At 39.2% G+C, this 25,056-nt stretch overlaps 4 protein-coding genes across 11 annotated transcripts in view; 3 read left to right on the top strand and 1 right to left on the bottom strand.

Annotated features, from left to right (window-relative positions):
- The window catches only part of sphkap (SPHK1 interactor, AKAP domain containing), a 74,873-nt gene extending 66,605 nt beyond the window's left edge, over positions 1-8,268 (top strand). For 2 of the 5 annotated variants that reach the window (XM_057347368.1, XM_057347371.1), the window contains 5 exons: positions 687-863; positions 3,963-4,046; positions 4,484-4,530; positions 6,456-6,640; positions 6,863-8,268. In XM_057347368.1, the coding sequence (XP_057203351.1) occupies positions 687-863; positions 3,963-4,046; positions 4,484-4,530; positions 6,456-6,640; positions 6,863-7,003 (634 nt within the window). In that variant the 3' untranslated portion in view covers positions 7,004-8,268. The remainder of the gene's footprint in view (positions 1-686; positions 864-3,962; positions 4,047-4,483; positions 4,531-6,455; positions 6,641-6,862) is intronic. The other 3 variants (XM_057347369.1, XM_057347370.1, XM_057347372.1) reach the window with 3 other exon arrangements.
- On the bottom strand, positions 7,991-15,676 carry daw1 (dynein assembly factor with WDR repeat domains 1). 4 transcript variants are annotated; one of them, XM_057347376.1, is made up of 13 exons: positions 15,534-15,674; positions 15,238-15,310; positions 13,769-13,913; positions 13,163-13,221; positions 12,956-13,078; positions 12,589-12,688; positions 12,166-12,273; positions 11,461-11,567; positions 11,024-11,126; positions 10,201-10,315; positions 9,579-9,592; positions 8,776-8,938; positions 7,991-8,668 (listed from the first exon to the last, which is right to left on the bottom strand). In XM_057347376.1, the coding sequence occupies exons 1-13, from the start codon at positions 15,571-15,573 to the stop codon at positions 8,634-8,636; spliced, it is 1,185 nt and encodes a 394-aa protein (XP_057203359.1). In that variant the 5' UTR covers positions 15,574-15,674; the 3' UTR covers positions 7,991-8,633. The 4 variants fall into 4 exon arrangements, with proteins under 4 accessions (XP_057203359.1, XP_057203358.1, XP_057203357.1 ...); XM_057347375.1 differs by having other exon boundaries at positions 9,579-9,655; positions 12,166-12,249; positions 15,534-15,673; XM_057347374.1 differs by having other exon boundaries at positions 9,579-9,655; positions 15,534-15,672.
- Positions 15,677-16,082: 406 nt separating this feature from the next.
- On the top strand, positions 16,083-18,527 carry slc19a3b (solute carrier family 19 member 3b). Its single transcript, XM_057347378.1, has 5 exons — positions 16,083-16,250; positions 16,659-17,406; positions 17,742-17,934; positions 18,055-18,196; positions 18,335-18,527. Exons 1-5 carry the CDS (start codon positions 16,104-16,106, stop codon positions 18,524-18,526), a joined length of 1,422 nt encoding a protein of 473 aa, XP_057203361.1. The 5' UTR covers positions 16,083-16,103; the 3' UTR covers position 18,527.
- Positions 18,528-19,582: 1,055 nt separating this feature from the next.
- Positions 19,583-23,741, top strand: irf2bp1 (interferon regulatory factor 2 binding protein 1). The gene is made up of 2 exons (XM_057347373.1): positions 19,583-21,647; positions 21,772-23,741. The coding sequence occupies exon 1, from the start codon at positions 19,793-19,795 to the stop codon at positions 21,632-21,634; it is 1,842 nt and encodes a 613-aa protein (XP_057203356.1). The 5' UTR covers positions 19,583-19,792; the 3' UTR covers positions 21,635-21,647; positions 21,772-23,741.
- Positions 23,742-25,056: the final 1,315 nt, after the last annotated feature.

The following is a 25,056-nucleotide window of genomic DNA, read 5'->3' as shown; positions in this document are numbered from 1 at the left end:
AACATAAACTCATTCCATAGGACTGCAAGATTAAAACAAAATCATTGATGTTGATTATTGCCCATGATGTTGTCATCTTGATTATTACTTTCAGATATTAGTATACATGAACACTTGTCACACGCTACAAAACAAGCCAAGAAATGAATTATTTTATATTTTTTGATTCTCTAAGGAACATAAAAAGCAGTTATTCAAACAGGAAATATATAGAAAACAAACAAAGAACATCCAACATCAGGCAATCAGGCTTCAGGTAATACAGTAAAGAGTCTGACTACTAATGAATCTCTTTCTTACATCGTATCTGTACGCGGTTGTTAATGATAAACTTTTTGAGCGTGACGCACATCAGCACAGCTCTTCTTCACCGGTGAATCCTTTAAATGCCTCTGATTGGTCAGAATATTCATACCCTGAACTTGATTGGCTGTACGAGAGGTTGTTCCACGAAAGGTGAAATCAGATGTCAATCAACATAAGTAGTGATTCAAATTTTGGGGTGGCACCCAGGGTGGCTAATTGGATGACAGGGGTGTTCAGTGCCACCTTGGATCCCCCTCTGGCTCCGCCACTGAATGAAATATATTGTTAAAAACGTAGCAGAGACCATCAGCTGCTGCCCGATGAACTGGTGGCACATTGTGACGCTGCAGTTTTGCCATGTATCCTCTTTTCCCCCTCAGCAGTGCCAAAGACAGGCGTTCATCAGAGGCCACAGTGCCCTCTGCAGATGTGGAGGTGGAACGACACTCTTTCAGCGCTAGCAGTGAGGAAAGTGTCTCAGGCAGCTGGGCCCAGATTGCCCCTGATGACGACCCCCAGGAGGAGACCATCAGTAGCTTTATCCAGTTAAGCGAGGGGTCAGTCTTCCAGTAGACCATCATGCCTTGCTGGATGGTGTGGCTTCCCCATTTGGCTTTTCATTAGCTACATGTGCTAGATGCTAATATATGACTGCGCTGGGTCTACCCAGAGTGCAGTGTAGCATCCATATATGAACCTGCTTCCCTCATCTTTGTAGACGAGATTGAATTGTTGAATCAGAGATCCCACAAATGAAGCCAATGGTCTGTATAACAGGTCAGTTTAATTATAGATTTAAATTGATATTGTTTTGGTGTGGGGGTTGTGTGCTTAGTTAGGGTTAGTAAGAGTTCAACATCTAAAATAGGCAGATCATTTTTGTCTTGTTTTGAGTCTCTAACATCAAAATGTTGTCTTCAAAGTCTGTAACCAACCAGTGCCCTTGAAGGGCGAGTATACCCAAATAGGAAAATTATGTCATTATTTATTCGCCATCAAGTTGTTCCAACCTATTCAACACAAAAGTGCAACGTTGCCATACAATGACCATGGCAAATATTCATATAAATCAAGAGGAAAATGTTGGCTTTTGCTGTTGTGTTTTGAGTGACTGACTTTAGTCTGTTCAACACACAAAGATCTTAAATGGCTTCAGAAAACTTCAGAATTTATGGACCCCGGTAAACACTGGTCCAGAAGCCTGGATTCATTTTTTTCATTCTTAAAGATGTTTAACGTTTTGATTCTGTTAAAATTGTTCCGTTAGCTTTTATTTTGTACAAACGTTTGTGGAATGTTAAAAAACTAAAACGGGAAGTTCTCCCTTCGAAATGGTCTATAGTAGGTCTCATCCCCTTAGTCACTGTGAATTTTCATTTAATGTTAAACTCTGAAAAGATTCGTGAAAAAATACCACTCATGTGAATTTAGAATAACATGAGTGTGGGTAAATAATGACAACATGTTCATTTTGGCAAGAAACCTTTCACAATAATGAATTTTACTGTGGCTGTCAATCTTTTTTAAAAGATTGAAATCAAAATAATTACATGATTTATTTTTAATTCCATCAGTTGATTTAAAAGGTTTTAATTGACTCGTTTTTTGTACGTAATCACACAAAATTAACATTCTTAGTTTTTCTGTAAGGTTATTTCCTACCATACACACTGAGCAAAAGCCTGAGGTAGTGTAGCTCTCTGAAGTGAGACAGACTCCATTTGTGAGTGTAGTCCAGCACAGCCGTCTCAGTAAACAGTTCTGACAGCATAACTGAAGCCTAAAGCAGACCTTTCTCTCAAACACACCACAGCCAATGAACAGAAAGAACCCTGACAGGATCTGCCTCATACTGACAGGCAGGTGCCATGTCACATCCTCTTGACCTCAGTATGAAGAGGAGGTAATGAGTCTGCAAATCCTCCTCACTGATTGAATCATGCCCGGCCTGCTCATTGACGCTGCCCTACCCGCGCCAGCTCAGTGCCATCCTCACTTGCCCGAGTCTGGGTATCCAGCCATTCGCCTCCATCTGGCTTTCACTTTACCCCACTTCATTCCTCAGTTTTCTTTCTGCCCCGTCAAGGGGAAAAGTTGCTCTCTGCTTTGTCCTGCTGCCAGCGCTGGCACAGGTGGCACACTTTCATAGTCATCAGCTGGCAGGAAGGGTGCCAGTGATGCCCATGCTAATAAATGTCATGGTTGTGTTCATGCCTTCTTTCTCCACATCAAGCCCTGTTGCTGTTTATGCCTTAGTGATCATTGCTAAAAATGAGCAGCTTCTGCATTATTGGTGCTCTTACTTAGAAGAGTTGTGTCTCTTTTGTGTGCGGTATTTCATATTACTAACGATTCAGTGAAAACAGGCTACACTCTGTTATATTTAAACTAAATGTTGTTCCAAACCCGTATGATTGGTTTTGTTCATTTTTTATTTTATTGTGCTATGTAAATTAGGCTTATAATAGATCTTTAACTTGCTATTTGCTTGGTACCAAAGCTATTTACACAGTAAATAAATAACGGAAAATGTACTGGTAATTTTCTGCCAGTGCCTTATCCGTTTATGTTACAGACATTTCCGTTATTTTAAAGCAACGCAATGCGGTGCAAAATATAAAATACAGATAAAACAACTGTGAAAACTTAATACGGAAAATTCCTTCATTTTAATAAAGTATGTAGGATTTTTACAGTGTATTTATTAGTTTATTTTTAGTCTTTAGTCAAAAAATAGTCTTTTGTGGTTTTATTAATATTTGAATTGGCTTTTTTTAAATCATTTTAGTTTTAAAAGTAATTTTAGTTATGTGCTTTTGCATATTTTATATATATATATTGCTAGGTAGGTTTAGCGTATTTTTATTATCAGTTATGGTTCATTTTTTATTTGTTTCATTTCTTTTAATCTTGTTAGTGTCTCATCTTTTTTCAGATTAGTTGTAAGGCAACATTTATAATTTTCGTTAAATTGATCGAATAATATTTTAACCTGTATTTTAATTCATTTCAATTAACAGAAATTTAGTTAACACCAATAACCCTACCTAACACAATTTGAAGGGATAGCCTAATCAAAATAAAAATGCTGTCATTCAAAACCTATATATGACTCTTTCATAAAACACGAAGATATTCTGAGAACTGTCTCAGTGGTTTTGTGTCCATACAGTGGAGATCAATGGGGGTGAGTGTTGTTTGGTAACAAACATTCTTCAAAATATCTTCTTTTGTGTTCTGAAGAAGATAGTAAATCATACAGGATTAAAATGACTTGAGAGTAAATGATGAACATTTTTAGGATGACATTTTTTTGGTGAACTGTCACTTTAACACTGCGTACATGCAGCATATATCCAGACATTGTAAAGAGCTGATTCAGGTGTCGGGATTGCAGAGGGGAAATGATGCTGTACAGTCTCAGTAAAGAATGCCAGATCGCTGTAGATTGCTGCACCACCACAATCTAGTGCTGAGATCAACACCTATTGTGTGGGCTCGTTTGCAGGTTTACCAGATTTGCATAATTTCTTTAGTGAACCAGGTGCTAAAACAACGCAGACAGCAGGTGCAATTTATTTCGACTAAATTCGTCCCAAAATAATTTTGGTGTGTTTGTCCACAGTTATCCCTTAATGTGCATTTGTGCGTTTCAGAAATGGGAACAGCAGTGCTTCCAGCATTGGATTGGCAGACCTGGAGGGCTTTCCAGACTACTCCATCTCCAGCAGCCTAATCAGGTATCCAACAGCAACACACTTAGTGAGAGACTAATGGCCGCTAAGCGCTCATCCATAACCCTGAGGGCTTTCCAAAATCCCGCTACAGTCAGAGGACAGAAACTTTAGGTTAAATTAGCATCAGATGTTGTCACATTTCAGCCAACGGTTTCACATGCAAATACATACACACCATTTACTGTGTATGCTCACTAAGCAGGATTCAAGGGGTTGTTGACTGTGTCTGTAAATTAGCGTCTGGGAACAATCTCAAGCGCCAACAGTTCTAATAATGGGCCCTGTCGCCAAAGACTTGCAGTCATGTACTGTTTTGAGCTTTTTATTAGATGAGTGCAATAGAGTACTGCCCCCTGAAGGGCTCCATGATGTTGGAACATGGCCAGCATTGCTCCGTACAGCTCTGTACCACCCCGTAATGATAGTCTATCTGTTTGCAGTGAGGAGAGAGAGAGGAAAGCACCACACTGTCAGGATCCGGCAGACGGTGAGTGATGCTTTCTCTTAAACTGCAACACACACAAACAAATAAACCAGTCTAAAATAGTCTTGGGTCTTTATAATTTTGTGCTGATGTATTGATGTGTCATTATGTTTATTATCATCTTTCGCTCGACCTATATATTATTCTTCCTCTGCTGTTATTTATACATTGGCCTTTCGTCACTGTCTCGTTCTATGTGACTAAAGTTTGCATACCCGCGGTCGTCTTAAAATAGCATATATAGTCTGAAGCAGCATTACTTGCCCTCTGCCTCTCATCCTTCACTACAGTCTGCTTCTCGTCTAGCAGTTAGACAGCCGCTCCGTCAGCGAGCGCACGAGTGAGAGAGAAAGCTAAAGAGACTTTTGTATCACCAGAACAAACTCACACCTCACAAATGACTCATTCACATGCAAGAACAAAAGCTACTTTCAGTCACGAGAGACGACAGGCAGAGCGTCATCCCGCTGTGAGAAAGAGAGAGATGAGGAGACGGGTGTGAGCGAGCGAGAAAAGAGAGATTCATTTTGGAACAGATTCTAAGGATCGAGACGTCATGATGAAATGAATATTATCTAAAGAGAGCATCGCTCTTAAAAAGATGAGCTAAAAATAAAGAATATTTAAGAATGTTTTATAATGACTATGTGAATACAACTCAGCGCGAGAGAGAGACGAGATTAGTCTTTCTGTCTCAGAAAGGCTGTTAAAGAATAGGTTTTAGCATTAAAGGGAAAGTTCATCCAAAAATGAAAAATCTTGCATTTACTCACCCTCAGGTTGTTTCAAACCTGTATAAAATTCTTTGTTCCAATGAACACAGAGAAAGATATTTGGAAGAATGTTTGCAATTTTCAGTTCTGGGACATCATCCACTACCATAGTAGGATTTTTTTGTTGTTGTTCTGTTGAACACGTAATGAGATATTTTGAATAATTTAGGAAAACGGGCACCTTTGACTACCATTTAATTCTTCCTACTATGGTAGTCAATGATATCCTGGAACTGAAAATGACTTGCGTTCTTCCAAATATCTTTCTCTCTGTTCATCGGAACAAAGTAATTTATACAGGTATGAAATTACATGAGCTTGAGTAAATGAACTATGTCTTTAATGCAATGCAATGAGTTGAAAGCCCTGTCTCTGATGCAGAGATGACTTATTTTTGTAGGCTAACCCGGAAGTTAGTGCCGTAGTGGTTCCCTCGACCGAAAGCCTATGCATTTTTCCCAGACTTTACGAAGATCGCAAAAAATAAGCTCCGTGATTAACAAATGTTCATGACACATGTTTTTTCTATTAAGATCATCTTTACAAATTAACACAATACATGTTCTTTTTGAAGCCTAAATACAATCGGCAGAAGTGAAAAGCTAGCATGAGGCGATAAACAGACTACATCACGATCACTCGATATCAACGTCACCACCACCAAACCTCCAATAACTCTTTCAAACATTATTAAAATCGTGTTCCCTGGCAAGTTATTACACCATGAATGAATGCCCAACAATGTTTTTAGAGATTTGTGTCAATGTTGCATTATTTGTGAGATTTATATGCACGATGACGTCTACCGTACCTGCCAAAGGAAATATTCGCTTTTAGCAACTTGTTAGCGAGAAGTGCAAACAGGTTGTGGCCGGGGTGAGTTATGATGTTACCAAAAACACATTTAAATAAAAGCCCATAAACTTTGGGACGATGGAATCGGAAGTGCTAAAATGCTATCTCGCTTCTGGCGTTTTCACACAAAAATACATCATTTCTGAGGTACTCCATTACACATTACTATAGAGCATGCAGTCTGCGGTTTATCAGTATTAATACATGCTAAAGACACACTACATGGACACAGATCACATTCAGCATCATGTGTATGGAAGTGGTGCCCTCCAGTAATCTGCCTCTTGCTTATTTTTGCAGAAGTAACATCAGGTTTGTCCACCGCAGCCAGCAGTTGTCAAAGAGAGCTCCTGGTGGTAAACTGTGACCTGGAGTCCGAGTGTGTGGATGTAGAACTGAGGGCAGCACTTCAGTGGATCGCTGCATCTGAACTTGGAGTACCAGCGCTGTATTTTAACAAGACTCAGGAGCACAATCTCACGAAGGTGAGGGCAAGAGGAAAGCATTAGAATAAATAATTATGCCAAAACAGAATTGGCCCAGGATCATACATTCACAGCATCACTCAGCAGAAATGTCATTAATAGTAGTATTCCTTTACCCTGAAATTACAAAAAGCTTTATGTTCTGAGAAGAACAATTGTAAAACTGTGAATATAGACAGTCATCAGCATGCAGTGAGTGAACAGAACATATTTGTTTATCAGTTTCACAGAGTGGTACAGTTGGCCAATCAGAAGGCTTGGTGTGTAGGAGACTTGTTCAGTGCCGTGGCCCAGTTCTGCCAACTCGACCAGGAGCGGACTGTGCCCAGCCTGTTTGACTGGATATTGAAAACCAAGCGCTAGAGAGCCCACACATCCACTGCATGGACCAAAAGCTGGAGACGCCACATATCCGTATATAGTCTGGAACGCCAACAAACATCTCTTAAGACCACCTCCCCACACAGAGACTACTCCTATAATGCAACCGCTTCAACAACCAATTCCTTTCAATTCGTACGATATTCACTACTTGGCTCCACAAATTCTGCTGTTGCTGTACAGACACATTTTTCCAGAGCTTTATAAGCTGCTGTGAGTTTCCACATATCACAGGTTAGCAGGTTGGTTTTACAGGTATTCATGGCTCTCAATCCCAGGATCCTGTAAGCACCAGCACATCTCACATTCTTCCCTTTGATATGCTCATTAAGATTCACCGCTTACACCCACTACAAACCTTTATCCTGATACCTGCACCTTCTGTCACAAGTGTACATCTTTTATAGATCACAGAAATTTTGGGATGTACTGTAGAAAGAAATGCCTTGTCCATAACTATCACCACATAAAATGAGCTGGAAATGCCCTTTGGCACGTTGCATATCTCAACAGATTTCCCTTTAAATTGCGCATGTTCCTGTCTTTACGTGCACGGAAACTTAGATCCACTAGTTACCAGCCAGATCTGGTTAGAGGAACATGGTTAAAACCAACCAATCAGCCTTGACGTTTTGTAGCCTGCAGATTTTTACCGTACGACAAACCCCTGTCAATGCACAAGACTTTATTAAGACAAAATATGGAAGCTATGCTGTAGGGATTTAAATCTATTTAAATGTTTGTATAGATATATATATATAAAGATCCCATTCCAAGCACACAAGATGTTTATTTAAAGTTTACATTGGCAAACACGGTTTTATTGTATCTCTCAGACGGAATTGTGTGTTTCGGTTTCTGTGACTGCTGTTATTTAAAAGATTTTATTTTGCCTAGATGTAAATAGTTTAGACTGAGTTATGTACACGGACTGCAAATGGAAATTTCAGGTTTTGTTTTTGATTGCCCAGACAGGACCACAGGCTAACGGCTCACCGGACTAATGTCAAAGTATAGAGTGTTTAGAATACGTGCGGTACAATACAGTTGTGTCACGTAAAAGTCGACTTGTAAACGTGAAATCTGGTGCGTTACGGTTTTCTCCGCATAGTGACATAATAGTAATGTAAGTGTTTTAATATCAGAGTTGGAAGCACACAAAACTATCTGGTCTGTCACAGTATACCTGAATGTATTTATCTTTTCGAAATAAAAATTGCGTACGGTGATTCAGATGTCTGCAGCCTTTATTTGGAAAGAGACACACATATGTGAATGAACTGCTGAAAAGAGTGAATGTGTCTTTTTTATGTCATTTTAACCGTAGACTGATATTAAATACTTCAGGTTAAATACAGTAGAGAATTTTTCTGACTTACTCAGAAAACAATATGTGGATAGTTACATTGGAAGTCAATAGACAACCACACAGCAATGAACTCTGTTCATGATTTTGTTTGTTTTTCCAGACTGAGAAAACATGTATTTGCCTGTTTCTTCATAAAGTCTGGCAGTGTGATTACAGGTGACACTCGGTATCTTTCTATAAATTGTAAAGGTTAATCCTAAGAGCTGTAATATTTCAATCCATCCTTCAGCAGAGTTCAGCGTCTCAGTGCCAAATCCTGCAGGTGTTATCTTTACTGCCTGCAGAAAGAACGACAACCAGGTTTGAATTTGCTGCTGTACGATTGCGTGTGAATATTTTGTTGTGGGTGATTTGTGCATTTCTGAATGTGTGTGTGTGTAATTGCCTGTAATGATGGTGTCCCCCTCGTAGTTGAAAGCGCAAGAGAAGATTTCATCGGCATGTCCCTCCAGCACCTGCAAGCTTGCTCCTGTGCTCGCACACCACACGCGTGCCGTCTTATCCACGCTTGCTGTCAGAATGCGCCTCCCCTGCGGATTAAAACAAACCTATGGTGCAAGAGAGAGACAAAAAGCAAATTATATTTCAGCCTTTTGTTATGATAATGCATTGGGACAGTCCTTCGTCGTATTCCCTCAGAAACGATTACTTTCGTTGTGCTTGTGGGAACATCCTTTTTCAATGTGATAAAGACAGAAAAAAAACAGGAAAAGCAGAGGGCGGCATAGACACACTGACGGACAGAAAAAAGACAGCTGAACTGAATTTGACCTGTGTTGATGTGACAGGCGAAGCGTGTGCGTACAGTTGAGTTATCGTCTTTACGCAGGAAATGGAAATATTCTGACGCAATGGTGATGTTGAGGAGGGAGGGCAGAGAAGACAGGATATTATGGCTAGATGGTTTAAAGATAAGTCTGAATGTAAACATGGTAAGAATGGACACATGGAAAGAGCAATGAGAGAGAACAGGCATATGAATGAGTTAAAGACGATGGGGATATAAAGAGGGCAACAAAGGTAGAGATAAACAGTAAGGAATTATGACAGGAAATGAGTAGATGAAGAGACAAAATCAATAAACACGACAAAAGCAAAGAGGAGAGGGCTATTAATTCACAGTGGACATTTGAGTGACACATAAGATTGATAAAGCAAGTTAAAAAAGCGTCTCTGCCATTTTCTTACCTTTGATATCTCTTCTTTGTGTCCCTCTAATTTACATAAACATTGAAATGTTTCTGCACTATACACTCTTGATGTACCTGCACACAAACACATTCTCAATCCGCAGTCTACTGAACCAAAAAAAACTAGTGTTGTGTATTTATGCAACGTATTAATAGGACCAAATATTTTAACACTTACATTATTTTATGACAATTGACGAAATAGTTCATCCAAAAATAAAAATTCTTGAATCATTTACTTACATCAAATCTGTATCACTTTCTACTGCAAAAAAACCCCTTTGACTTCCATTTTTTGGGGGGGTGAACTATCCTTGTATTTTTTGCCATTAATGCATTATACAATAGTTCATGACATTATGCGATAAACAGTTCATTTGGAAATGCCTGCCCACTGAATGCCACGACTGACGAATCAGAATGAAGTATTTCAGAGAAGCATGTACCATAGACAGTTTACAAAACTATACATATTACAGTAATAAAATAATGCAATGATGATTTTGAGGTAAACACTGTGGTGAAAAATGTCTAAATGTGTTCTTTACAGTTTTCCTGAAGTGTGAGCACACCCTTTTAAACTAATATCACAAGTAGAAATGGAAGTTGTGGTGTCTTACCGTCAGCAGAGGCTGTTGCGATCAATTGCCCACTGTAGTTAAAACACACATCCAATATCTCATCACTATGACCTAAGAGAGTAGCCAAACACTGACCGCTGTCCACATCCCACACCTAAAAGCACACAGAAACTATTATGACACAAACAATTCACATTGACAAACACCACATTCTACCAACTGTCAGGAAAAACATATCTTAACTTCTGCAACAGATAGACAATGGGAGAATATATCTGAAATGATGAAAGTGAATGAAACAGAACATTAAATCATGAAAAACTGTTTTTTTGGCAGATGAGTTAATGTACCATGTCAACTGTTACTTTGAGAATTCAGAACACATTCAGTTTAAGGACAAACTGAGACAGCTACACCAGCTGCTTGTGAGTGTAATGTAAACATGTACAGTGACCATTCACAGTTACTTTTTTTGTTTTGTCGTCTAAGGCAATGGTTGTCCAAAAAGGATTTTACAATATAATAGGTCAGCACTGAAAAATTCAATCTAATAATGGCACAGCAATGTATGTGAATGGTTAAAACAGTGCTTATTGTATAAACCCAGTACAGTTTTTTTCCATGTGAACCAACGGGTGATATAAAGGTGGATTGAAAAAAAAACATGCCATACTTCGCAACAAAAGAATTTTGACCTGAATTGACCTGAGTTTAAGATAATGGTCATGAAACTATTTTTGATGCAAGATTTCTTCAATTATAACATGACCTCAATTATATGGTCAGAATAAAAGTATTCCTTGGTGCCTATAAGAAAGACAATTTAGTAAGGAAAGAGAAAATAAAATGAAGGTGTAAAAACCTTGCAGGTTTTGTCCAGAGATGCAGTGGCAATGAGGGAACAGTCCCAGTTAAACTGTACACAGCTGATCTCTCCACGATGACCTGCAAGAATATAAACTTTCCTGGAAGAGAATAAAAAAACACTAATTATAATGATAACGTCAACACCTGTACACTAGATCATGACCAAAGTTAACTCCAAATCACAATATAAATTTGTTTTAAACACTCCATGGTAGGTAACAATATTCTTGTTCACATGTCATTATTGTTGCAAACACAACATTTTTGGTCACTAAAGTATTTTTGCATTTTCATGTTCACGTCCACAGTTTCAGGCCATAAATCACGCCTCAACCACAGTATTTGAAAATCCTAAAAAAAGAAAACAAAACAAAACCACTGACTCGGTCACTGATAATTTGCAGCTACTTTCTTCAAGATTCGGACACTGACCTGCCTGAAGGAACGTCCCATAGAATGGCGGAGTGGTCAAATGAACCTGTGACCAACCGGTCGCCCGTTGTGTTAAAGGCGAGAGAGATTACCTCAGCAAAGTGACCCTGAGAAAGTGTTCAACAGAGATATATTGTGAAAGAATGAAAGAAGCAGTGTTCCACTTCAAGCAAAGAAATATTATATTAATTTTCCCCAATTCATCACTAAGATCTGGTTGAGCTATTCATAATTTAGATTCATAGGGAAATAATTGGAGAGGTAAGTGGGGTAATTACGCAGCGCACGCACACACACAGCTTTGCCATGTGCTATGAAGAGGAAAAGACCCCCCTCTCCCCCACGCTCCTCAGCTCACAGTGCATCACAGGACAAATTTGTTTACATTTATCCGTGTGTGTGAATGTTAAGGTACTGTTCAGCTTAACAAAGTGCCACTCATCGCCATGAGACGTAATGTCTGAATGATCACATAAATGGGACTAATGAGAGATTTAATGATGACCTCATTAATAAACACTCCCATGGGTGCAGTTTTCACTGATCACTAGAGATCAATGAGAATAAAAGAGAAATCATAATTCCCTTGAGGAGGAACGATGGAGGAATGCAAGACGGGAGGGAAAAGTGTAGGATGAGACGTGATGCAGATGGAATACCAACAACTAACAAGAAAAAATACAGAATCGAAAAGTAGACACTTACTGCCAACGTGCATGCCTCTTCCCCACTCTCAACATCCCATAATTTGGCTGTGGTGTCCATGCTGCCTGTGGCAACAAATGTACTCTGAGGGTTAAAAGCCAAGCATACCTAATACATAAATCAGAGAGATTTGTTATGAAGGCATTTAAGCATATATAAACAAGATGGCAAGTGTTTTTCTCCACCACAGTTGCTGGTAAACACACAATTTTATTATGGAGATATAAATAAACATTTCAAGTAAATATACGCATGTATCTGGTCTTAAAAGTGGAATGGATCTTGTTTTGATGTATTTTAGTTAACAGCAACATAAGAATTTCATTTTCGGGTGAACTATTCTTTCAAAAGCGAACAATAATGTAAATACAAAAACAAATGTGATTCTGGTTGAAGCCGTTGTAAACGTGTTGCCAGACGTACGATTTCAGCCATGTGCCCTCTGAACGTGTAGAAGCATTTTCCCGTTTCAGCGCTCCACAACTTGCAGGTCTTGTCAAATGAGCCAGTGGCAACCTTGTCGCTGAGAGAGACAAAGAGAAAAAAGCAAAGAGCTCGTGTTATGACTCAAAGTGACAAATGCTCTGATCGTAATAACAACACAAGTCACCCTGCAGTGCTGAAACCCTGCAGAGAAATAAGAGGAATGAGACGGACAGGTTATCGGAGGCCTTTCTCAAAGTGAAAAAAATTACGAGAGAAATAAAGGGAAAGTGGGTAAGCCGTTCAGAACGATTTAGGGCAAGTTGGAAGGCGTACGTGATTCAACGTATGAGAGGGGTGTTATTACCCGTAAGGGTTGTTGAAGGCGATGGCGTATACAACATTCTTGTGACCCTGCAAAGTGTACAGCTCCTCCCCAGATGCCGTGTCCCATATTTTACATGTCCTATCGTAGCTTCCGGTTATAAAACTGCAAACAGATGGAGAGTAAAGGACACATACTCAATTATAGAGATGTTTTGGGTAAGCATGTGAGCACTGCTGATAACCTCACCGTGATCCTGATTTATTGAAGGCTACATTTGTCAGGGGTAAGATGTGAGCATGAAGCACCTGTGGAGAACAGAGAAGATAAACACTTGTGGAGCACATTGATTTATTTTAAATCCATAAGCTTGAGTGTGTTGTTTCCATACATCAGTAGGAATAACCTTGTATAGCAACGTCAATCAAAACCTGCTGAGCTCTGCTGCCATCTAGTGGTTAATGTTGAAATCTTAAACCGAGAAAGTTCTGGGCTTCACAAACCTAATCGAAAACCTAACCAGTATAATAAGCAACAACTACACAATATAGGATGTTTCATTTTTAAGCTCTTCAGGCAGTTTATGACCTCCAGAAGATGCCAGGTGTATACAGCACCAACACGTATTTGAACATTCATGAATGAATTTCATTGCATTAGACAACAAAGGTAGATACCAACTTTAGAAATACCTTTACTTCTATAGATCCACCATCAAAGTGAGTGACATTCATAAAGTTTGACTTGTGTCGTTTTCTGTGCACTGTATTTACACCGACCAATAGAATGCACTGAAACATGTTTGTGCATTATATTTGTAAAACAGATCATTCATAAATAAATATTTATTAGTACCCTGAAAGAGTAGAACATGCGGTCATCCTTTTGCCCGATTTTGTCCTGTAGTTTGTGGATGAGGATTTTCACCTGCTCAACACAGGATGAAGTGATGAGAGGCTCCGCAGCTCTAATGTTTGACACCAACTCATTCACATCAGTCCTAGAAAGAAAGAAATGTATATGTGTCATTCTGTGTCAAAGTTGCCAAGTTTTGTAAATATTTTCTCTGAAAAAAGACAGACATAAACAGTGGTGAAGGCCAAAATAATACATGTAAAGGATGAATATTTCACGAGTAATCGATATTTTAAAAGGAGGGTAAAAAATGACTATTCAGATGGGAAAATGACTATTTTCACCTGGAATCTGAACCCAGATTGGGTAAAATTAGTTCGTAAAGCCTGTTTACTTTAGCTATCTTTATTGCAATATATGCCAATGTTGACTGTTTATATGCCAACTTTTTTCAAAGTTTGTATGCCTGCCTTTTTTTTTTAGCAAAACCACGTGATCATGTGAAAAACATGAAATGCATATGTTATTTCTGCAAGGGTGCAAACTGAACCTATTTTTAATGGTCAAACACAGAAATTTGGGAACATTTAATAAAGCTGATACTTATATCTAAAGAGAAATGTCTATTTTCAAAATAAATTAATAAAAATGATTGTGCAAAGTAATATCAATCAAACTGCTGCTGGGTTGTTTTTATTAAGTAATAATAACTTTAAAAATACATATACAAAACACAATAAAAACATAACATAATAAAAAACATGAGTTATAAACAACTGAGTGATCTGTTTTCGCAAAGACTTCAAATTGTCTTTCCTTCTTTTAAAACAACTTTAAAAACAACAAGACAATTTTAACAGAATCTCAGTGCCAAAATGGCTCTAAATAGATTTAAGATTTCATCTATATTTGTTTTAGTGAAATTGAAAATGTGACTTTTTTAAATTAGGAGCCGAGTACAGATGATGAGTTTATTATCCCTGAAATATTTTAAAGGGTCTAAACATGTTCAAAAACTTTGTACACACGACAGAGGTGAAAATTTACATCTGATGGGTTTCAGACTGAAGAAGTAACCCCAGAGTGCACTCTGGAATAGTCTACTTGGAATGAAGTGTGGCAAAATGGCTCGATATCGCCACCCACAGTGTGTCATCCATGTCTCATGTCCATGTAGGAAATTGCTGCCCTCTATTGACAAAATAGTGTATTAACCAGTAAATATTATTTAAATGGCATTTATCATTTTTCTACATTTTTTCTTCGGGAAAATAATTATCAAAATCATTTTAGCTGACCAGGAACAGCCTCTTATAATTATTAAAGCAGGAATCAAACGTTTTGGGATTCACTCAATAGTATGTTAGCTGTAACAGTAACGCCGACACGTATTCAGTTCCACCACAACAGGAGGACATTTCAGTTTTGAGTGATTTTCCTTTTATTTGTTTATATAAACCCATACTTACTCTGGTGTCAAGTCTAACAGATCGATGGATTTCGTTCTCAACTCTCCCCCTTTCTCATAATCCAGGAATATTCCTGTAAAATGCCATAAAACGTTGAACCTTGTTTATTTTGCCGTTGCGGGTCAAGCCACGTTTTCAGTTTGGCCTGACTAAAAAAACTGTCGGCGTTACGTTGCACAAAAGCAAACACACGATTACAAATCATTTTTATAATAATGATTTAATAATATATTTTTATTATAAACTGTTTCTTAAGTTTATGCGAAAGAATATAAAACTTTAAACGTGTAAATTACCTGGCGGGTAGTATCGTATGTGTAGCCGTTTGAGCCTCATCACGCCAATGAAGATAATCAACGAACCGTTACCATGGTGACGAGACACGTGCGCACCGGAATGAGCATGCGCAGAATTACGTTTGCGTCCGATAACTCGTCTGATTTTGTTAAAAACCCACTTTCTTTGATTATCCCCCCCAAATGCTAATTATTTCTCTCTTTTTTTTTCAAACAACATTACGCAGAACATAAAATACAGACACAGAATAATATCTAATCGGTGACTTTTCTTTATATTTAAAATAAAATTGGTAAAATAGTTGCTTTTGATTTACTGTAAATAAATAACTGTTTTGTCTAAATCCTGTATTATAATAACATATAATAGAATTAACACACATACAGACACACAACCACCAACAAACATGCAGATCAAAGTCCCCATCATAAATACATTTAATTACCCACCTTGCACATCTCATGCTGTGAAAATCAGGGACTGGACTCTACTCTACACTTCACAGCAAAATATCTCATTAAATACACCAAAACAACAGAAGAAGAGATAGATTGGTAGTGAAGGGAAGAATGAAATGTTGGGGGGACATGAGGAGGTCAGACTGGGTCTTCCCCACGGCCATACTCTCTCTTTATGGTTTCTTTGCCAACTGCAGACCGGCAGAGCCTTTTCTTACACCTTACCTGGTGGGGCCCAAAAACATTTCAGAGGAAGTGGTGAGAAATGCTTTTTTATTTCATTTATATTATAAGAGTTGGCTCAGAACAACCATTCGGCATTTACAGTACACAGAGCACATGTGTTCCCTATTGTTCCCCGTTGTCTAGTTTTGATTGGATTTTGTACGGTTAATATCTTACAAAAGATGAAAACATATTTCCCTATACAAACCATTTGCATGGTACATTGGTCCCACATTATTGTTATCAGTTATTTACCATCAGCCGCGTGAGACAAAATGATTACAATGTCTCATGCTGCACATGCTCCAAAGTCATTTGTCTGTCTTACCTTAATAATGTGTGTTTTGCTATTTACTTCTTGTAGTCACAGCACTTCAATTCTAACTCCCATGCAGTTTTTTAGTCAAATAACAAGGAATAATCTTCTTTCCTCTCATGCAGGTAACAAACTACCTGTTTCCTATCTGGACATATTCATATCTGTCCCTTCTCTGCCCAGTTTTCCTGTTAACAGATTTCCTAAGATATAAACCCATAATAGTAACTCAAGGTCTCTTTCTAGTCATAAATTACGTGCTACTTTGCTTTGCACACAGCCTGACTGCCATGACCTACCTGCAGTTCAACTTTGCGATGGTCACCTCTACAGAGGTGGGCTACTTTTCATATATCTACAGCGTCATACCGCCAGAACGCTATCAGCAAGCTACAGGATATGTCCGTAGTGCTATGCTGACTGGATATACATTTGGAGCCACGTTAGGCCAGCTGCTAATATCATTGGCCGATACAAGCTACTTCCATATAAACACAATCACTTTGGGACTCATGGGGGTAGCGTTACTCATCTCTTTAAGCCTGCCAATGCCCAAGAATAGAATGTTTTTCAAAAGTGGGGTTGGGGTGTCTGTGGACACTCTGGATGAAGAGGCATCTGAGGGAGGAAAGGAAGCCAAGGAAAGATGCTGTGCTTGGGAAAACGTTAAACGTTCTGGGAGGCAAATGTGGGAGAGTCTTCGAGAATCCTACTCCTCGATGAAAATGCTAAAGTGGTCCCTCTGGTGGGCTCTGGCCACAGCTGGATACGGGCAGGTTTTTAACTATGTGCAGCTGATGTGGGACCACATCGAGCCCTCCAGTACGTCATCTGTGTATAATGGTGGAGTGGAGGCGGTCTGCACACTTGTAGGTGAGGCACTTTGTAGAACATGGTTAAATCATCTATAGAACAGAAATCCACCATCGGTTGTCTTTGTGGACTATTTCTCCCAGTTTGTGTGGGAGAAAGCAATTTGAACAATTATAAACAGTGGGGGTTTGGTAGTCACTTTACTGTAATTCCATCAGAAGACAATGTCTCTGTGTTTTTATGTCTTGAAAAGACAGAGAACATTAAAGCAAAGTCAACATAACTAAAATTAGACCGAATAAAAGGTCTCCATACATTGTACTGGAAAATGTTATGCTTCATTCATTTGTTCTCAGATCTGACATCTCCTTTATTGTGAGTCATGTTTCTAACAGGTGCAGCTGCAGCGTTCTCTGTGGGCCATATCAGAGTACAGTGGGGCATGTGGGGTGAGCTCTCTCTGGGTGTATTCTCTGCTGTAGGTGCTGGGTGTGTCTTTCTTATGGGTCTCACCAATAACATTTGGCTGTGTTACACTGGTTATGCTATCTTCAAAGCCTCCTACATGTTCCTAATCACAATGACAATGTAGGTTAATCATTATTTCCGTGATCTATAGTTATGCACACGCTTTTATAAGCAACAATGCATCCAAGCTATACATTTTTCATCATTTCTCTGTGACGTGTGTTTTTTTTCTTCTCAAAGGTTTCAGATAGCAGTTAACCTCTCTATGGAATGTTATGCTCTAACCTTTGGCATAAACACCTTTGTTGCTCTTACTTTACAAACTATACTTACTGCTATTGTGGTGGACAATTCAGCACTGGGACTGGACATTGTAACACAGGTTAGATCATACTGCACTAAATATTGGTACATTTAAAAAAAATGAAAGTTAAAAAAAATGAAAACTATGTTTGACTATTTATTTCTGTATAGGCTAAACTATATTTCACCTAAATTTGTGCCTTCGTTTCTATTACAGTTCCTTGTATATGGAGGTTACTACTGCATCATCTCTGTCCTCTTCCTAACCCAAGGAGTGTACACTGTTTGTAAGCACTGCCATAAATCTGCAGACAGACCACCCGAGAACACAGACCGGCCACCGCAGGAAACTTTGGAAAAGCAACGTGTCCCCGACACACAACATGGGAAAGAACATTCAATACCATAAGCAACATACGAAACTTTTTTTTTTTTTTGCTGACGTCAGGGTACACTGATAATATACATTTTAAAGTTTTGTTGTTTTTAATTATGAGAAATATGAAGTATTTATTTCATAAATGCTGTTTCCTATCGAACGCAAATGGGCAAGTTTGTAAAGATTGTAATGTTATGCTACAGAATCAACAGTCATGGGCTTTATTTTATACACACAGTAAAACAGTTACAAGTAAACACAAGTGCTTTGTTTCCAAAATTTACATAGAACGGTCTTCTGCGCGTCATTTGTATGTAACACCGGAAGTTTTTTAAACGCGTCGAAGTGAATAACGGACGTGATGTCACACCCGCAGTGTACAGTGGGTATTGCAGTCTGATAACATACAAAGGCAAATTCCATAATTCACGTCTCTTTATTTATATTGATAGTTTTTAGCTGAGAAAACATCATTATGATTAGGTTAATATTTTTGCACACAAACATACAAGGTGATATCAATGTTGTTCTTTTTAGAGTGAATCTTGCTATGAAAAATGTAATAAAATTACTGAAATACGTAAAAAAATTAAATACGTAAATGGATGGTTATTGTCTTAACTTTTTACTTGTGCCGCGTCCGTTGCTTGAAAAGTGATTTGTAAGAACTGTTCAACTATATCCACTGGGAATAAATGACTTATTACTAGACATTGCCCATCTCCATCTGTGAACATTTTTGATATGATGTCTCCCAATGTGTATGTAAATACAATTACCTCCTTTAAAGAAAACGATGTCGCTACAGTCATTAACATTTATTTTGTTATTCTTTTTTCTATTTATTTGTTTATGGGAGATTCTTTATTGGCAAGGATTTATTTATGTAAAAATCGTATTTCATTGCTGTAACATTTCACGAAAAATTACAAATAAGAGAGAACTGCGTGTTTTTCCCTTTCGATTTTCATTCCCTTACCATTCAATTTTGTATACGTTGACTGTGCTTGTCAATTGAGGGAAAAAACAGGCTCCAGCGCACCAGCGAAACTACATTTCCCACAATGCACCCGGTCAGAGTTGTGTAACTTTCGGAACGTCTTCCAGGAGAAACTCTGCGGCCCAGACGACTTGGCAGAAGCATCAAACATATCGATCCTGAATGACACAAAATCCAACGGATTTGCTCGTAATCGTCCGTAACGAGAAATCTGTCGATCGTAAACGCTCGGAGGCTGGCTTTAAAACGACAACAGGGTGGATTTGCGAACGCAAGATCGCGAGGGCCTATCAAACATGTCCTCTTCCTCGCAGGCGTCTTCCAGGCGGCAATGGTGCTACCTATGCGACTTGCCGAAGATGCCTTGGGCCATGATCTGGGACTTCAGCGAGGCGGTGTGTAGAGGGTGTGTGAACTACGAGGGAGCGGACAGAATAGAGCTGCTCATTGACACAGCCCGACAGCTAAAGAGAACCCATGTGATGCAGGACGGCAGATCTCCGGGTCCACAGCCCGGTGGTAAACACGGTCCCGGTGGTAAGGAGGGTCCTATGGAGGCAGGCAGACCGCCCTCCGAGCGTTATGAGAGGGGTAGGGGAGAGTATGTGTCCGCCCGACTGCCAAACGGGCTGCCTAGACTAGAAGATGGTGGTCCTCCGGAGGTCAGCAGACAGAGTCCTAATGCCAGAAGGACTATGGTAGGGGCTGTGCCACCCAATTTAATGGCTCAGGGGCTCGTTGGAGCCCCTCATGGCCTGTTGACGGCAATGCCTGGTCTGAATGCCAGAGCTGGCAGTGCCCCCTTGACCATTTCTGCTCCTATGTTAAACGAGATCAGTAAAAGGCAGGCCCTGGGCATGAGCATGGGCATGAGCGTGGCGTCTTTCATGAACCCTGAGTTTGAAAAAGAGCTGAAGGAGAAGCAGAGAAACGTGGAGGCGCTGGGCGAGCTTTCCGAAAGCACGAGGCACCGCGCAGACGACTGGGCCGGACGTCCTAAAGCTGTTCGGGACGCTTTGCACACCCTCTCCGGTTGCACCCCTTTCAACGTTCGTTTTAAAAAGGACCACGTCCTGGTGGGGAGAGTGCTTGCTTTCGATGCCAAGCACATGCTCGAGTTTGAGCTGAAAGTCTTCACAGAGTACCCGTGTGGATCTGGCAACATGTTCTCCAGCATATTAGGGTTAGTCAAGCAGATGTTCCACGACTCTCAGAAAGACACAGGCAAAGTCATCAACTCGGGCTACAAGTATGTGGAGTATGAGAAAAGACACGGCACTGGCGACTGGCGTCTCCTTTCCGAGCTTCTCAGCGATGCGGTACGGGCGTTCAAAGATGCTCCGCTCCCCGAAACCCTGCCGCAGCCGTACCTGGATGCCAGCTGCACCGTGCCACCCGCCTTCATAGGCCGCCCCACGCAGTCCAGAGTACGCAGACGTAAAGCTTCGCCCGAGCTGGACAGCGCTGAGAGGATGGCCACCGACGCCTGGGCTATGAGTGCGTACCCTGTTATGCCCGCCCACATGCCCGCCACCTCACTGGCTGGTGCCGGACAACTTCCCACCCTCCAAGAGGGCATAGGAGCTCACAGTAGTGACCCGTCTCCTATCACAGCGCTCATGAGCGTGGCAGATAACGTCGGCACGACCACCCAGTCTTCAAAAGATGCCCCGGGCGGTAGCGGTGCTCACTCCAACGTAGGCCGCCAGAACAGCTCCAGTCCCTCACCTGGAGGTCAGCGACGCCTGGCCTCACGCAACGGAGAACCTTCAGCCAGCAGCAGTTCGGGAGGGCTGGCCACGACCGTCACTGTGCCCCTCGCTTGCGGAGGTGACCAAGGTTCCGTCACGGGTGGTGAAGCCTCGGGAGGAGGAGGTGCTCCTTTGTGTTGTACCATCTGCCATGAGCGTCTGGAAGACACGCACTTCGTCCAGTGTCCATCGGTGCCGGGACATAAATTCTGTTTCCCCTGCACCCGGGACTTCATCCGCAGACAGGGCTCGGGGAGCGAGGTGTACTGCCCAAGTGGAGAGAAGTGCCCTCTTGTGGGCTCCAATGTGCCGTGGGCGTTCATGCAAGGTGAGATCTCCACCATCCTGGCAGGAGATGTGAAGGTGAAAAAGGAAAGAGACCCATAACGGCTTACAGCAGGTTTGAAATCTAGTTTATTACTATTGAATATTTTAACATGATTTATATGTAAAAATGGATCACGTTAAATAGTGACATCATTTTTGGCTGAATTAATTGTTTGTGTCTGTTTTCTTCCATACAGATGTGAACCTCACACAGATGGAGCTGTGTTCCTGAGCCCCAAAGATGGCCACATGGCCCACAACAGTAGGAACATGACTGCTGGTGGGCAGGTCCCCTTCCTCCCAGATTCCTCCCCTTTTCCCTTCCGCTCTCCTTTTACCTCCCTTTCCTTCCTTCCACTTTTTCTCCTCCTGAGACGGAGGAGCATACAGCCATTATTCTCTTTAGAGATGACCTTGTATTAAAACCCCACTGCACTTCAGTCTCTTAGATTTGTCGCCCCATATAGATTCATCTACAGCGCTTAAAGAACCCTTAGTCACAAAAACAAACAGGTTAATGTACTGTGTCGTATTTACAATGCTATTCAGAGATGCAGTGGGGTGAACAGTTATTTTACAGAATGTGTTATCACCAGACAGGTGCAGATTGTACAGCGGAAAGCTTATTTGGAAATGCAGCATCCTTTACAATCACAAAAACTGTTTCAGCTGAGCTACAGACTTCTTGTTTTGCTGTCGTCTATGCTGCATAGAACTGTTAAATAGTCCAGGAATATTACTAAGTGCTAAAAGCCCTTCCTTAAAAACCGCTTCTCGATCCAGCATGTACAATAGATATCTTTGTTTTTTACTTTGTGTAGATTGTATGAACGTATCCCTTTCAATGGTTATATAGATGTGAATTCTCTAGATTTGATACCGTATCCCTTTATGTACCACTAAGTCTTTGAATGAATAGAATACCAAAGATAGACATGCTGAAATATCGTTGTATCATATGATGCTATGACATATATTTTTGTGGTAAAATGTTTTTGTGGCTTTCATCGGATAACAAGGAATGTTTTACATTGGGAACTATATTTAAACCTATATGGGTGTACACAAAGTAGATTTTTATTACAAGCAAGCAGATCACTATATTTTGTATTGTAACCCATTGGCTTTTAAAGCGTTGGAAGCGATGACTAGTCTATTAATATAAAACAGAGCTAAATGTTTCTTTACACGTATATGGTCCATTTTTCTTTCATTTTTACTTGTTAAAGGCATACATTATACCTTATACAAAGTCATTTTGATGCAAGTGATAAAAGAATTGACATAGCAGGCCTGAAACTGTGGCTTCAAAGGGTATTAGGACACTTAAAATGTCTTTATTTCGTTGCATTTGGCAAATGCCGAATTTTGCGTGGTTTTTAAACATAATGCTAAACAATATTAAGAGTAGATTAAGTGTCTTAATATTTTTAGGGCGCTGTAGGTTTGGATCTCCATTTTGTTTTAACATGTCTTCAGTCTTGTTTTATGTCATTGAAAATATATATAAGACTAAATCTATATATAAATGCACAAAGGACTGTTATGTAAGACTTTTGTTTAATCGGCTTTATGTTACAGCTCAAATTGTATTTAAATTAAAAGATTGACTTTTCACAAACTTCTAGACGTTGTTGCAGTTGTTAAATAGTGGTGACTAACATTCAGATGTTAGCCAAGTAGTACACACACTAAAACGCTGATCCAATCGGCTGCTGCTTTTAAAAAGGTTTGGATTACAGATCATTTTTGTTTTGATATGGAATGGTATTCAACATTCACAAATATTTATATTACTAGGGTGTATTGTTAAATATACGTAGTGTATAGTTGTTTATAAACTATTGTTTTTTATTCCAAACATTGCACACTGAGTGGTTAAGGAATTTGGGCTAGTTGTAAACATTTTTATTTGGAGAGAATTTCTTTATTTTTATAGAATTACCAGAATAGCACCAGTAAAAAAGTTTGGAAACACTTGACAGAAATGTTTCCAATAATATTGAAAATCTTTTAATCTCAAACTGTATGCTTAAATGTTTGAAATTGTATAGACAAAAATATAATTGTGCCAATATATCAATTTCCTTTATAAGAAAATAATCATTTTTAAAGTTTTTTTTATTTTAATGGACTACTTCGACCAATTAATAAAGGCAGCCATCAGAGCCCTGAAAAGATTGGAAATTATTTTAATACCTTATAAAAAGTTAACCCAGGGTAAGACCTTAATAAGCTAAATAAAACAATAGTTAAAGGATGGCAAATATATAATCGGGTTTTTTTAGATGCTTTTATTTGCAACCTAATTACCAAAGTTATCATTGTGCTACTCCATAGATTTTATGAGTTTACTATTGTTCTAAAATGTGGAAAAATATAAATCAAGAAAAATGAAACTTTGACTGGTAGTGTATATCCTTGGTTAGACATCGTATTGCAGTCAGGTTTCATATTATTTTATTTAGGCGAACCACATAAAATGGGTTTAAAACGTAAAACGGCTGTCAAAACATTTCATAGTCCACATGTAAAAACACAAAACAGTTTGACACAATAGTAAGAGGAACTGAATTGGACTTTGAATTGATCATTGTGAAAGTGTGTGTAGGCCTATGTGAGTTGTTTTTATACCTGTTGGTGATTCAGAAACTGTTCAAGGTTAAAGCTTGTTTACTTTTGTGGTTCTCTCTGTGCTTATCTGCTGTGTGGGGTAAGCATGTGATTCTAAGCCATTTACACCGCTGTGTTCTTTAAATACTTTAATTTGACAGTTAAAACTATTATAAGTGGATATTTATGTAGATTTATAAATTGATCAACATGAATCGGAAGAAGCTTTTTTGCTGTAGTGGTAATGTTTGTCCAGCAGATGGAAGTATTGTAATGTATTGTCAACAACAGAGAGAACCTTACAGAACAGCTTGTTAAGCCTCATCAATATCACAATGCACTCAGGAAGAACAAAGTCATTCAATTACAAAAAAAAAGAGATGGCATAATGATTTTAAGGGCTGCTGAAATACTAAGCGCGAGAGCACATCGAACCATTGCACAATTAAATCATGAACCGTGTTTGTTCAGTAGTCTACATAGACAGACAGATATACAATAATAAGATAAACAATATACAAAGTAAATTTGATTTTTCAAATCGATAGGTACACTATTTACGAAGTAGGCTACACACAGAAATGTATTGCCAACTTACTGTTTACACTGCATACCTGCACAATTTAAGCCTGTTTAAAAACGTTTTTGTCATTGAATAAATATAAAAAAAAATATTTAAACAAAGATGGCACAAGCACACTTTTCGAGCAAACCATTTCACAAAAAAGACATTTGTTAGTTTGTTTTTATAATAAAGCAATACTACAAAATACTATTACGACATTATTTTGAGAGTTTTGCTTGCCATAGCCTACATGTTAACCAAGAACGGAAAAAAGTTATAGCAAAAAACGCCTTTACGCAATGTA

The sequence above is a fragment of the Triplophysa rosa genome, linkage group LG12 (genome assembly GCF_024868665.1).
Source record: "Triplophysa rosa linkage group LG12, Trosa_1v2, whole genome shotgun sequence".
NCBI lineage: Eukaryota > Metazoa > Chordata > Actinopteri > Cypriniformes > Nemacheilidae > Triplophysa > Triplophysa rosa.
The sequence above is the reverse complement of the archived record's forward strand: the minus strand, read 5'-3'. Positions and strand labels throughout refer to the sequence as shown.

Coding starts and splice junctions, on each gene's coding strand:
- daw1 (XM_057347374.1), bottom strand. CDS start 15,573: ATGAGGCTCAAACGGCTACACATACGATACTACCCGCCAG. Junction 13,914..15,237: donor CTGTTAGACTTGACACCAGA/GTAAGTATGGGT, acceptor CTTTCTTTCTAG/GACTGATGTGAATGAGTTGG. Junction 12,274..12,588: donor GAGGGCACATGGCTGAAATC/GTACGTCTGGCA, acceptor TTTATGTATTAG/GTATGCTTGGCTTTTAACCC.
- irf2bp1 (XM_057347373.1), top strand. CDS start 19,793: ATGTCCTCTTCCTCGCAGGCGTCTTCCAGGCGGCAATGGTGCTACCTA.
- slc19a3b (XM_057347378.1), top strand. CDS start 16,104: ATGAAATGTTGGGGGGACATGAGGAGGTCAGACTGGGTCTTCCCCACG. Junction 16,251..16,658: donor AAAACATTTCAGAGGAAGTG/GTGAGAAATGCT, acceptor CCTCTCATGCAG/GTAACAAACTACCTGTTTCC. Junction 17,935..18,054: donor TTCCTAATCACAATGACAAT/GTAGGTTAATCA, acceptor TTCTTCTCAAAG/GTTTCAGATAGCAGTTAACC.